Below are 11,313 nucleotides of genomic sequence, written 5' to 3'. Positions count from 1 at the left end.
GGAGGACCTTGAACTTCTGATCCTCTTGCTTCCTCCTCCTCAGTGCTAGCATTACAGCTGTGAACCACCATGTCCAACTTACATAGCACTGGGGATTGAACCCAGAACCCAGGGCTAACGGAATGCTAGGCAAATGCTCTACCAACTGAGCTACATCCCAGCTCTGTTCCTTTTTAATGTTGTGAGATGCAACAAATAAATACATGTTAAAATAAAAATCTGCAGTTGGTTTTTGAGAATTGCCACATTTGATATTTAGGCAGCCCATGTAATCCTTGTATGTGTCCGTTTCTGAATGAAATTTGCCTGTAAGGTGGATCAGACCACTCTGGATTCCCGACTGTTGTATTTTATGATAAGCTTTCTTGTGTTCAGGTTGAAAGGTCCTAGTCCATCTACAGGGCGGTTTATCAATGCCTGTGCCAGCTTGTACATAGTTCCGTCTATGCTCAGCACCTCCACCCTCAGGATGGCAAGGCGGGTCTCTAGCCTAGCGCAGGGACCCCAGCACTGCAAAAACAAAACGGAGACCGAGGAGGAGGAGGAGGAGTCAGGTCTTTCAGAGTGAGCCCCAGTTTTTTTTTTTTAAACATGAGTCTTTTTTGGCCACAGCTACTTGAGGGGGATGAAGCTGGAGGAATGGGTGGCACAAATACCAGGCTGGCTGTGCTTCACGGACTTGTGGGTGATGGAGAACTCGCGCAGGTAGTCGCGGATCATCTCTGGTTGGATTTCCACTGGGTGGAAGGACTTGTGGTTGTCCACGCCCATCATGCTCCGTACCATCTCAGGGAGAATGATCATGTCCCTCAGGTGGGTTTTCACCTTCTCCAAGGGTGGCGCCTCCTTCTTGGCCTTTCTCAGACGCTTGAGTATCAAGTACTGCTTCTGCCACAGGCCATGGTGAAGGTGCCATCTCTGGGGTGCTGTACAGCTGCATCAGCTGTTTATCAACTGTCCAGCCGTTGGTCCAGGTCCACCCTGCAGTAGGTGAACTTGCAAACGGTCCATTTTTTCTTCTGCTCCACTTCAGCCATCTTGGAGGCTGCTCAGAAAAGGGACCCCCAGTTTTTAGTGATGGGTAACCGACCTAAGCGGAAAAGAGTAGGCCTGTAGGAAGTCAGGCTTCAGCCTGGTTCTCAGATCCAAAGCTAACATAATTTCACAACCCTCCCTATAAAGCTTATTTGGATTTAGAAAACACTAAAGCAAAGGGCCAAGCTCCTCAAGCTTGTCTGGAAAGCCTTTGCTGGCAGCTGCCCCACGCCTGGAGCCAAGTGTGAGAAGAGCAGCCAAGGGCAGGTCAAGTGCACTTTCTCTTCTGGGCCCTCACACAGTTATAGATGTGGTTGGAGGCTGGCTCAGGACAGGCTGGCTCCAGGGCTTGGCCTTCTGGAGGGCTGGTTTGCATCAGTCCTGTTTCCCATTGCTGAAGCGCCCGCCTGTCCACACCCGCTGCAAAGTTGTAACGGAGCCAGAGGGGGCTGATGCAAGCTGGTGTTTGTCCCCGGCCTCTTCTCCTGGGGTCGTTTCACAAGTTCAGCAGTTGACTGTGGCTGCCACCTGGCACTGAGCCCTGAGCCCGGGCAAAGTTTGGCTCCTCCTCTTCTTCCAGGAGCTCGGGGCCCACTGGAATGAAGGTAGCTGTCTGTGGGAAGGGAACAAGAGAGGGCAGCCTGCCATGGGGCATCTAGGGGGACCAAGAGTAAAGAAACTATAGCCTCTGGAGTGCCGGGCGCTGGTCCAAACGGGGAAACAGCCTTTCCTGGGGCTAGACACCGTTGGTGGAGGAGATGTCTGCTTAGCTGAGTGGGCCATGAACCAGCCTTTCGCTAGTCTCTCTCTCTTTCTCTCTCTCTCTCTTTCTTCCTTTTCCCCCTTCTATTTTCACACAAATACATACATACATACATACATACATACACAAAAAAACCCAAACACATATTTTGTTTTTGTCTTTGTTTTGTTTTGTTTTTAGATATGTATTGGCATGCACATGCCATAGCACAAAGGTTAATGGACAACTTGAGGAGTTGGTTCTCTCCTCCCTCCATGTGGATTCTGGGGATCAGACTCAGGCTGTCAGACCTGGTATCAATCCCCGTTACTGGCAGAGCCATCTCACTGACCCTCGTATATATTTTAGACACGTAGCTCAGGCTGGCCTCAGACTTTATGTAGCCAAGGATGACTGTGAACTGATTCTTCAGCCTCCACCTCTCCAGTGCTAGGATTAGAGCGTGCACTTTGCCTAATCTGTTCCTGAGTCCTTGCTCAAGCTGCTTCTGAGATGCAGAGGAGACCTCCCAGAAGGCTTCAGGAATACCGCCTGTCTACAGCAGCAGTCACACACTCCAGGTGGAGCCACACAAGGTAAAGCCACTTGCCTTTTTTCTTTCTTTTTTGCCAAGTTTGTCCCCAGTCCCTCCTGTGTTGCGCATATAACACAGTCCTGTCGTCCTGGCTGTCTTGGAACTCATAGAACAGGCTGGCCTCAGAGTCACACGAGCCCTGCCTGCCTCTACCTCTCGAGTGCTAGCATTAATGCCCTGTGCCACCATGCCCAGATATATTCTTTAAAAGTTGGTTTTAGCCGGGCAGTGGTGGCACATGCATGCCTTTAATCCCGGCACTCAGGAGGCAGAGACAGGCAGATCTCTGTGAGTGTGGCCAGCCTGGTCTACAGAGTGAGTTCCAGGACAGGCTTCAAAGCTACAGAGAGAAACCCTGTCTCAAAAAACCCAAAACAAAACAAAACAAAAAACTGGTTTAAAAAAAAAATCTATGACTTTTTTTTGAGTCAAGAATCTCACACACGCTAGGCAAGCACTCTACTACCACGGAGTTATATTCCCGGGCCCAAGAATAAATCATGGATTGAGGTGTTATAGCTGATAACTGTAGCTAGAGTTTTCCTGCCTGCCCACAGTCAGGACAAATCTCTCTCACCTGCCAGTCCCACAGCCTCTCAGACCCGACCAAGTAAACACACACAGAGACTTATATTGCTTTCATACTGTATGGCCGTGGCAGGCTTCTTGCTAACTGTTCTTATAGCTTAAATTAATCCATTTCCATTAATCTATACCTTGCCACATGGCTCGTGGCTTACCGGCATCTTCACAAGCTGTTTCTCATCGTGGTGGCTGGCAGTGTCTCTCTCACTCAGCCTTCCACTTCCCAGCTTTATTCTCCTCCTTGCCCCGCCTATACTTCCTGCCTAGCCAACGGCCAATCAGTGTTTTATTTATCGACTAATTAGCAACACATTTGCCATACAGAACTTCCCACAGCAGATAACTGTGCTTGCTGTCAGGCCTGACAACCTGAGTTCAGTCCCTAGAACCCACATGGTGAGAGGAGAGACTGGATCACACACGCTGCCCTTTGATCTCTACAAATGTACAACAGCATCACCAACACCCCCTCAAAAATAAGTGTTTAAAACAATAACAGATTTAGGGATATGCCTGTAATCCCAGCACTCAGGAAGCAGAGGCTGGAGGACTAACACATATTTGAGGCCAGCCTGGTCTACACAGCATGTTCCAGGTCAGTTGGGGCTATGTAGTGTGACTCTGTCTCAAAAAACAAAAACAGGGCTGGAGAGATGGCTCAGTGGTTAAGAGCACTGACTGCTCTTCCAGAGGTCCTGAGTTCAATTCCCAGCAACCACATGGTGGCTCACAACCACCTGCAATTAGATCTGGTGCCCTCTTCTGGCCTGCAAAGACACATGCAGGCAGAACACTGTATACATAATAAATAAAATTAAAAAAAACAAAAAACAAAAAAAACAAAAAGACAGAACCAAAACTTCCGAGATGAATCGTGCAGGGGGCTGGAGAGGCGGCTCAGTAATGAAAGGCACTGGTTCTTCCAGAGAGCTGGGTTCCCTCCCCAGCACCCACACAGTGGCTCACAACTACCTGTAACTCCAGTTCCAGAGGATCTGATGCCCTCTTCTGGCCTCAGGCCTCAAGCTTGAACATCATATGCCTAGATGTATGCAGACAAAACACTTGTGAACAGAAAATTAAAAATAAATAAATAAAAAGATTAATCATACAGGGTCTGGCCACAGAGCTTATCAGGTAGAGGTGCTTGCTGCCAAGCCTGATGACCGGAGTCTGGTTCCCCAGAATCCATGTTATAGGAAAGAACAGACTGAAAAGTTGTCCTCTGGGCCAGGCGGTGGTGGTGCATGCCTTTTATCCCAGCACTCAAAGAGGCAGAGGAGGCAGATCTCTGTGAGTTCCAGGCCAGCCGGGACTACACAGTAAGACCCTGTCTTAATAGAGACTGCAATCTATTGGGTGAGGAGGCTGTAGCTGAGTAGCTCACAGCATTGTAGGCCGGAAGTTGATAGACCCAAAACAGAAAGGAGCCAATGTAAGACATAGCCTCCAAGGAGAGCCCCCCACAACAAATGACCTACTTCTCCAAGCAGGCCCCACCTTCCACAGTTCCATCACCTCCCAAGAGCGCATCCAAATTCTGAATGGTTCACCCATTCATTAGGTCAGAGTTCTTAGGTTCCAGTTGTTCCCGGAAGCCTCCTCATAAACCCACCCAGGCATGTGCTGTGCTGGTAGGCTAGGTACTCCTTCTCTCAAGCAAGGTCCCTCATCACTCATTCCACATTCATCTGTTTTCTGTTGCTATTCAAAACACCTGAAACCAGATGAGGGTGCAGCTCGGTGAGAGAGTGCTTGCCCAGCCGGTGTGGGGCTCTGGGTCCATCTGCAGGACTGAAAACAAACACGCACACAACTGGGACAGCTGATTATTAGTATGTTTACATATATGGTGCTGGTTGAGAGCACTTGCTGCTCTTGCAGAGGACCTGAGTTCAGTTCCCAGCCCCACATGGAAGCTCACAACTGCCTGAAACTCCAGCCCTGGAGGATCTGATGCCCTTTTCTGGCCTCTCGGGGCACCTGCAACACATGTAATATACACTTACACACAGACACACAGGCACTTACATATAAACAAAAATAAAGCAAATCATACACACACACACACAGTTTGATCTGGGTCATGGTTCTTGAGGCTGCAGAGTCCAAGAGCATGGAGCCAATACCTACTTAGCATATGCAGGAGACTTTTGGGTGCACCCCAGTATGAAGAAGCTGTCTCATGCGGAGACATCTCTTTGCTCTCCTCTCCTTCTTAGAAAGCTGTCAATACCATCATGGGAGCACTCCCTTCATAATCTTTTTTTTTTTTTTTTTTTTTTTTTGGTTTTTGGAGACAGGGTTTACCTGTATAATAGCCCTGGCTGTCCTGGATCTCACTTTGTAGCCCAGGCTGGCCTCGAACTCACAGAGATCTACCTGACTCTGCCTCTTGAGTGCTGGGATTAAAGGCATGCGCCACCACTGCCCAGCTATGACTCTTTTTTTTTTTTTTTAAGATTTATTTATTTATTATGTATACAGAAGAGGATACCAGATCTCATTACAGATATTTGTGAGCCACCATGTGTGTGCTGGGAATTGAACTCAAGACCTCTGGAAGAGCAGTCGATGCTCTTAACCTCTGAGCCATCTCTCCAGCCCCCCCTCCCCCAGCTATGAATCTTAATATAAATATTTATTTTCTGATGGTCTTAGGCAACCCCTGTGAAAGGACCATTTGACTCTGAAAGGGGTCGTGACCAGCAGGTTGAGAACTACTGCTCTAAACAGAGGAAGAGAGAGGGATTATTGCATCCCTCTGATTCCTCTGCCAGAAGCAACAGTCTAGTGCTGGAATCCTTTCAGCAAAGCCCTTTCAGGCCTGGGGATGTAGTTTAGCAAGTGATGGGATTAAAGATATGTGTCACCATGCCCCACTGTTTTTTCAAAAAAGATACTAGTTTTATTATTTTCAATTATATTATTTCATTATTTTTATTATGTGCATATTGTTACTTTTTTGTATTTTATTTCTTTTGGGGCTTTTTTTGTTGTTGCTTCAGGGTCATGTAGCTCTGGTTGTCCAGCAACACACTGTGTAGACCAGTGCTGGGATTAAAGGCCCAGTCTGTATTTTATTGTTAATTATGTATATATGTATATATACATATATATATGTGTGTGTGTGTGTGTGTGTGTGTGTGTGTGTGTGTGTGAATTGGATCCCTTTGAACAGGGGTTACTGGACAGGTGTTACAGGAAATTGTGAGTCTAAGGATGTGGGTGCTGGAAACAGCAAGCGATTTAACCACTGACCCATCTCTCCAGCTTGTTTTATTTTATGCCTATGAGTGATGTTTTTGAGACACAAAGCCAGTCTTGATCGTAGGCTTAAAAGCCATCTTACAATAAAGACAAACTCGGTTCGTTGCTGTTTATAATTCAACCTCTGTTTCTCAAGGATTGGGCTATGCGTCACGAGTAAGCCTAACTACAAATGAGTCTTTACAGCCTATTCCAGGAAACGCCAAACATGTCTGTTTCAAAAAGTTAATCACCATCTTGTAACCTGTCTTTGTCCCTCGCTTCTTCCCTCCCTCTCTCTGTCTCTGTGTAGCCCTGGCTGTCCTGGAACACGCAGGCCTGGACCTCAGTAACCCGCCTTCCTCTGTTGGTCTCCAACCCAGTCTGGATCTGTGATCTTGGTCTTCGTGTGGTGCTTGGGGATCGAACCCAGGAACTCTTGCCACAGTCTTGGGACACTTTATGTCGCAGACTGTTTCCATGCAGGTGTCCTTTCTCCCTCTGCTTTACAAGGGAGGTTTTCAGATTAAGGGTCCCGAGAACTAAAACGACAATCTGCAAGCTCGCCTCTTTCTAGTCCAAGACACGTCCTCTACCGCGAGTAAACCTCCCCGCCTCGTGCCTCAGTTTTCCCCAAAGCTGAGCCCCAAGTGGCACTTTTCCTTCCCTCCTCGGAGCTCCGCCTGCTCGGTGTTCTGATTGACAGCCTGTCTGACCAATCGGCGCATGGAGGGTGCACGTGGTGGGCAGTCCCGTGGACACGCATGCGTCTGTGCTTTGCTCCGGTGATGGGTTCCTGGCGTGTTTGGCGTTGGGTCTCTGGGGCCTGGCGTCCCGGGCTGGGGGTTGGCGCACGGCCGAGAGATGCGTGCTTCGGCATCGAGGCCCGGTGATTCTAACACTCCACTTCCGTGTAGGCAGGAGGCTAGGGCAAGGGGAGGTTCGGCGTTCAGATCCGGACTTGGGTTCTAATCCCAACTGTGTTGTGGGACCCGACCGACATCCTTGGCGCTCTGAGCGTCTGATGCCTCTTCTGTAGTCTTGGGGGGCATGTGGACCTCAACTGTCAGCTGAGCCCGGGAGTTCTGAGGCTTTTGTAAGAAAAGGCTGCACTGGGCAGGATGGGCAGAGGAGGTACCGGTTTCTGTCATTTTTCTCAGACGTCGGCCTCAACCTCAAGGTTCCAGCAAGCGCAAGAACCCAGTGGAGGACCAGCCCTTTCCGGGGCTGCTGCGGACAGAGAACCTCGGCCCGGAGGAGCTGGCTGACGTGCTGAGGGCAGCTGTGGTGGATCAGAAAGGTGAGGGGAGCCTGCTGCTCCTGAGCCTCAGCATCATGGGGACAGGCATAGGAAACCTTCACACCGAACGGCAGTGGCAGAAGTTAGTTTCCTGTCAGAACAAGCTTTGGGATTAGTTAGAACTGGGGGTCTGTCTGTAAGCAGCATGCTGTGTGCCTTTAGGAATCACAGTTGATCTGAACCTCTCAGTTCATGTAGCAATGAGGAGGGTACATACACAGTACTGGGATAAATATAGCTCCTGCCTTGAGAGATCAAGCGTTCTGATGTGAGAAATAATGAGTCTCTGCTGTTTCTGGGAGTGGTGACCACACCTGTAATTCCAGAACTTGGGAGGTAGAGGCAAGGAGGATCGGGAGTTCAAGACCAGGCTTAGCTATATAGCGAGTGTGAGGCCAACCAGTTTGAGCACACATTGTACTGAGGTATGTTGGAGCCAATGTAACAGCAGGTGCAAAGGCCCTGGGGTGCAGGGAGCAGGAAGGTCAGTTTGGCGTGGGGTTGGGCACTTATAACCCCTGAGGCTGCGTGCACACAGGCTGCCCTGCTTTTGCTGACATCCATGGAATCTTTCAGGACCTCTGGTGACACTGAACAAGCCACAGGGTCTGCCCGTGACAGGTATGGGCAGGGACAAGGAGGGAGAGGCTGGTGGGGAGGAGATGGTTGGATGGTGCTCTGGCAACTTGCCCTCTCCCCTTACTTCTCAGGGAGGCCTGGGGAGCTGACGTTACTTTCTGTACTGCCACAGCTGAGCCGGGCCCTGGGGCTCGGACACCGGGAGCTCCAGGTTGTGCGAGCGCCTGGAAAGTAAGTGATGAGTGCGGTGAGCATTTTACACCCATTGTATATCAAAGTCCTTTTCAGGTGCCTGGCACGTGGCAGACACTCGGGCATTCGTAGTAACTCTTAGGGCGTTTGGCTCTGAGTTCTCTGGGGGCCAGAGAAAAGGCCTTATGATTTGTTTCTCAGGAGGTCTGGACTGTAACCCTGGCATTGCTGTTTGGCTTTAAGCTGGTGATCCTTTGGGGATGTGTGTGTGTCGGGGGGGTCTCCTTTTTTTATATATACTTTTTTACTTTATGTGCATTGGTGCTTTACCTGCATGTATGTCTGTGTGAGGGTCTCAGATCCCCTGGAACTGGAGTTAAAGTTGTGAGCTACCATGTGGATGCTAGGAACTGAACCCAGGTCCTCTGGAAGAGCAGCTAGTGCTCCTAACCGCTGAGCCATCTCTCCGGCCCCTTGAGGGTCTCCTTTAAAAAGACCCAAGAGTTGTTTTTAATGTGTGTTTAGCCTGTGTATTTGCGTGCCCCTGGGTGCGTGTCTGGTGCCCCCAGAGGCCAGAAGGGGGCATCAGGTCTCCTGGAACTGTAGTTACAGTTGTGACCCACCATGTGGGTGCTGAATGCTGGCCCTCATTTTTATGAGGCTTTATGTGACATGTCCCCTTCTTCCAGGGAGGCCTCTGGACTTGTGCTCCTCTCCAGCTGTCCCCAGACTGCTGGCCACTTGCAGAAGTTCTTTGTTCACTCTAGGAGAACCCGGAGACCCACAGCCACCTACTGGTGAGAGGTGCGGGGGGTGACCCCCCAGGGCCGAGGGAAGTCCCCGCCGGCTGCTCTGAGACTTCCTTTCCCTTTCTCAGCGCCATCACTGATGGCATCCCTGAGCCTTCGGAGGGGACGGTCCACGTGGCTCTGAAGCTGGAACGCATGGATGGCGTTGATCTTGTGAGTCAGAGGCCACCAGAGAAGAGGAGTCCTTTCAGGTTTTGCCTTACAGAGGAGTCTGTACTGTGCACATGGGGTGGCTAGTTCCCCTGTCCCCTAACAGGCAAGTGGCTGCTGCCTGTTCTGAGGCCCTGTCCTAAGTCAGCTGGCAGCAGGGGTGCTCAGTGGGGCTCCTAGGCGTGTGCTAAGTCATTCTTGACCGGCACCCTAGGCAGTCCCGGTGACATCGCCATCTCGAAAGGACATTCTAGAAGGTGTCAAGAGGACCCTCAGCCATTTCCATGTGATGGCCACAGGCTGTGGCTGTGCCCTGGTCCAGCTGCAGCCACTGACAGGTGGGTCTGAACAGTGCCCTGCTGGGGAGATAAAGCCTGTGCGGAAGACGGTGCTTGGCAGCATCCAGAGAGCATCTGGTGGACCCCAGGGGGGTGTGAGTGGGCTCAGCGGGAGGCAGCAGTTTTAGGTGTACACCCACGGTCTAGCACCCAGCACACATCCTCATCCCCAGGCTGGGTGGGTTGTCAGCCGTCCTTGTCCTGATCTGCTCATGAGCCTCTCTGTGGAGGCAGAGGTCACCTCGCAGATCCCCAGGCTCTGGGATTGGGAACAGTCCTTCATGGTCAGGAAGAGCAACTGCCTGCCACCCATCTTTCAGTGTTCCCCAGTCAGCTGCAGGTGCACATGGCCCTACAGCTCTGCCCAGTGCTCGGGGACCATACCTATGCTGCTCGAGTGGGCACCGTCCTGGGCCAGCGCTTTCTGTGGCCAGCCGAGACCACCAAGCCCCAGACACAGGTAGGTCCTCGGGCCTATATGCTTACTCCATGTTTGGAGGGTTAGAGGGGCTGGCTTGGCCTTTGGGGTGGGGGGTGGGGGGGGCAGCTGACCTCTAACAGCCCCGAAGTCCACCATCCTTTTGAGTGGGTTTGTGCATCATTTCTTCTTCGAGTTAAGTTAGAGAATGGGCGGGCGGTAGAGGTGGGCCTGGCTCTCCACTTGGAGACAAGGGCTATGGCTTTCTGGCCGGAAGAGGAGACTGGAAGTTTTTGTGCATCCAGGCTTCTCCTCACCTCCCATTGGCCAGAGGCTTAATCACATGGCTTCACTGGACACAAAAGCAGCTGAAATGTAATTTCGCTCTGTGCGGAGAGAACACTCGGCCTGCCTGTAGTGAAAGTCTCTGCAGTTGCAGACCAGGGAGGTCCATCCGAGCTGGGTGCTCCTCTGGCCGGAACTCCGATGGGCTGCCGTCTTCCCACCCCAGGTCCTGGATGAAGCTCTCCTCAGTCGCCTCCACCTGCGTCCTTCCCAGGTGGCCCAGATGCCCCTGCACCTGCACTTGCACCGCCTCCTCCTCCCGGGCCCCAGATCCAGGGACCCGCCCAGGGAACTTCTGGCACCCCTGCCCTCCTACTTTTCTCGGTCCCTGCGGAGCCTACGGCTCTCCCAACCGACAGTGCTTGACCCCAGCTGGAAAACGGAAGAGGAAGGGCTGTGGCCCAGCCCAAGGTCCTAAGATCAAATCTCAGTTAGGCCACTTGCTCGCTGTGCGGCGCTGGGCAGGTGAGGTCTCTCTGGACTTCAAATAATAAAAGTCCTACCTCACAAGCCTGCTTTTGAGGATCTTCTGGGAAAGCAAATGTTTACCAGGGACTGTGCTCTCTGCTCAAGTGAACAGTGGCCCGGTCTGGAGGTGGAGTCTGCCGTACTCCTGGCCAGGAGGAGGTTTGTTTTTGAGACTGGGCTTCTCCATGTAGCCCTGGCTGGACTGGAGCTCAGAGATTCACCTGCCTCTGCCTCCCAAGTACGGGGAGGACAGGCAGGCACCACTGTACAAGCGTGAGCTCTTCTGAATTTGAAGGACACAGGTCATTGAATTTCAGCACTCCTCACTCCACCCTGCACACATTCACAGGCTACCGCTTTTGGAGGCCCAGCAGCTAGGGCTATACAGGTGGGAAATGCCACACTTGACTTGTGTCTTAGGTCTCACAGTTTTAGGTGGCTTGACCAACCCCTCACTGAGGGAAGGAATGGACATACTCTCTGGAGAGGGGCTGAGGTGTAGGGGAAG

At 51.3% G+C, this 11,313-nt stretch overlaps 1 protein-coding gene and 1 pseudogene across 1 annotated transcript; one reads left to right on the top strand and one right to left on the bottom strand.

The window, feature by feature from the left end:
- Window positions 1-612: 612 nt before the first annotated feature.
- On the bottom strand, window positions 613-1,088 carry LOC131906049 (small ribosomal subunit protein uS19-like; annotated as a pseudogene).
- A 5,873-nt stretch (window positions 1,089-6,961) lies between these two features.
- Rpusd3 (RNA pseudouridine synthase D3) lies at window positions 6,962-10,847 on the top strand. Its single transcript, XM_059258368.1, has 9 exons — window positions 6,962-7,095; window positions 7,367-7,506; window positions 8,083-8,127; window positions 8,217-8,316; window positions 8,967-9,074; window positions 9,155-9,239; window positions 9,451-9,574; window positions 9,895-10,034; window positions 10,504-10,847. The coding sequence occupies exons 1-9, from the start codon at window positions 6,971-6,973 to the stop codon at window positions 10,753-10,755; spliced, it is 1,119 nt and encodes a 372-aa protein (XP_059114351.1). The 5' UTR covers window positions 6,962-6,970; the 3' UTR covers window positions 10,756-10,847.
- Window positions 10,848-11,313: the final 466 nt, after the last annotated feature.

This window comes from Peromyscus eremicus, chromosome 3, assembly GCF_949786415.1.
Source record: "Peromyscus eremicus chromosome 3, PerEre_H2_v1, whole genome shotgun sequence".
NCBI lineage: Eukaryota > Metazoa > Chordata > Mammalia > Rodentia > Cricetidae > Peromyscus > Peromyscus eremicus.
Note: the sequence above shows the minus strand (reverse complement) of the source record. Positions and strands in the feature narration are given on the sequence as shown.

Excerpts from the sequence above, each read along its gene's own strand:
- Rpusd3 (XM_059258368.1), top strand. The coding sequence starts at position 6,971 with ATGCGTCTGTGCTTTGCTCCGGTGATGGGTTCCTGGCGTGTTTGGCGT. Across the intron at positions 9,075-9,154 it reads AGACCCACAGCCACCTACTG|CGCCATCACTGATGGCATCC; the intron begins GTGAGAGGTGCG and ends TCCCTTTCTCAG. Across the intron at positions 9,575-9,894 it reads CCAGCTGCAGCCACTGACAG|TGTTCCCCAGTCAGCTGCAG; the intron begins GTGGGTCTGAAC and ends CCCATCTTTCAG.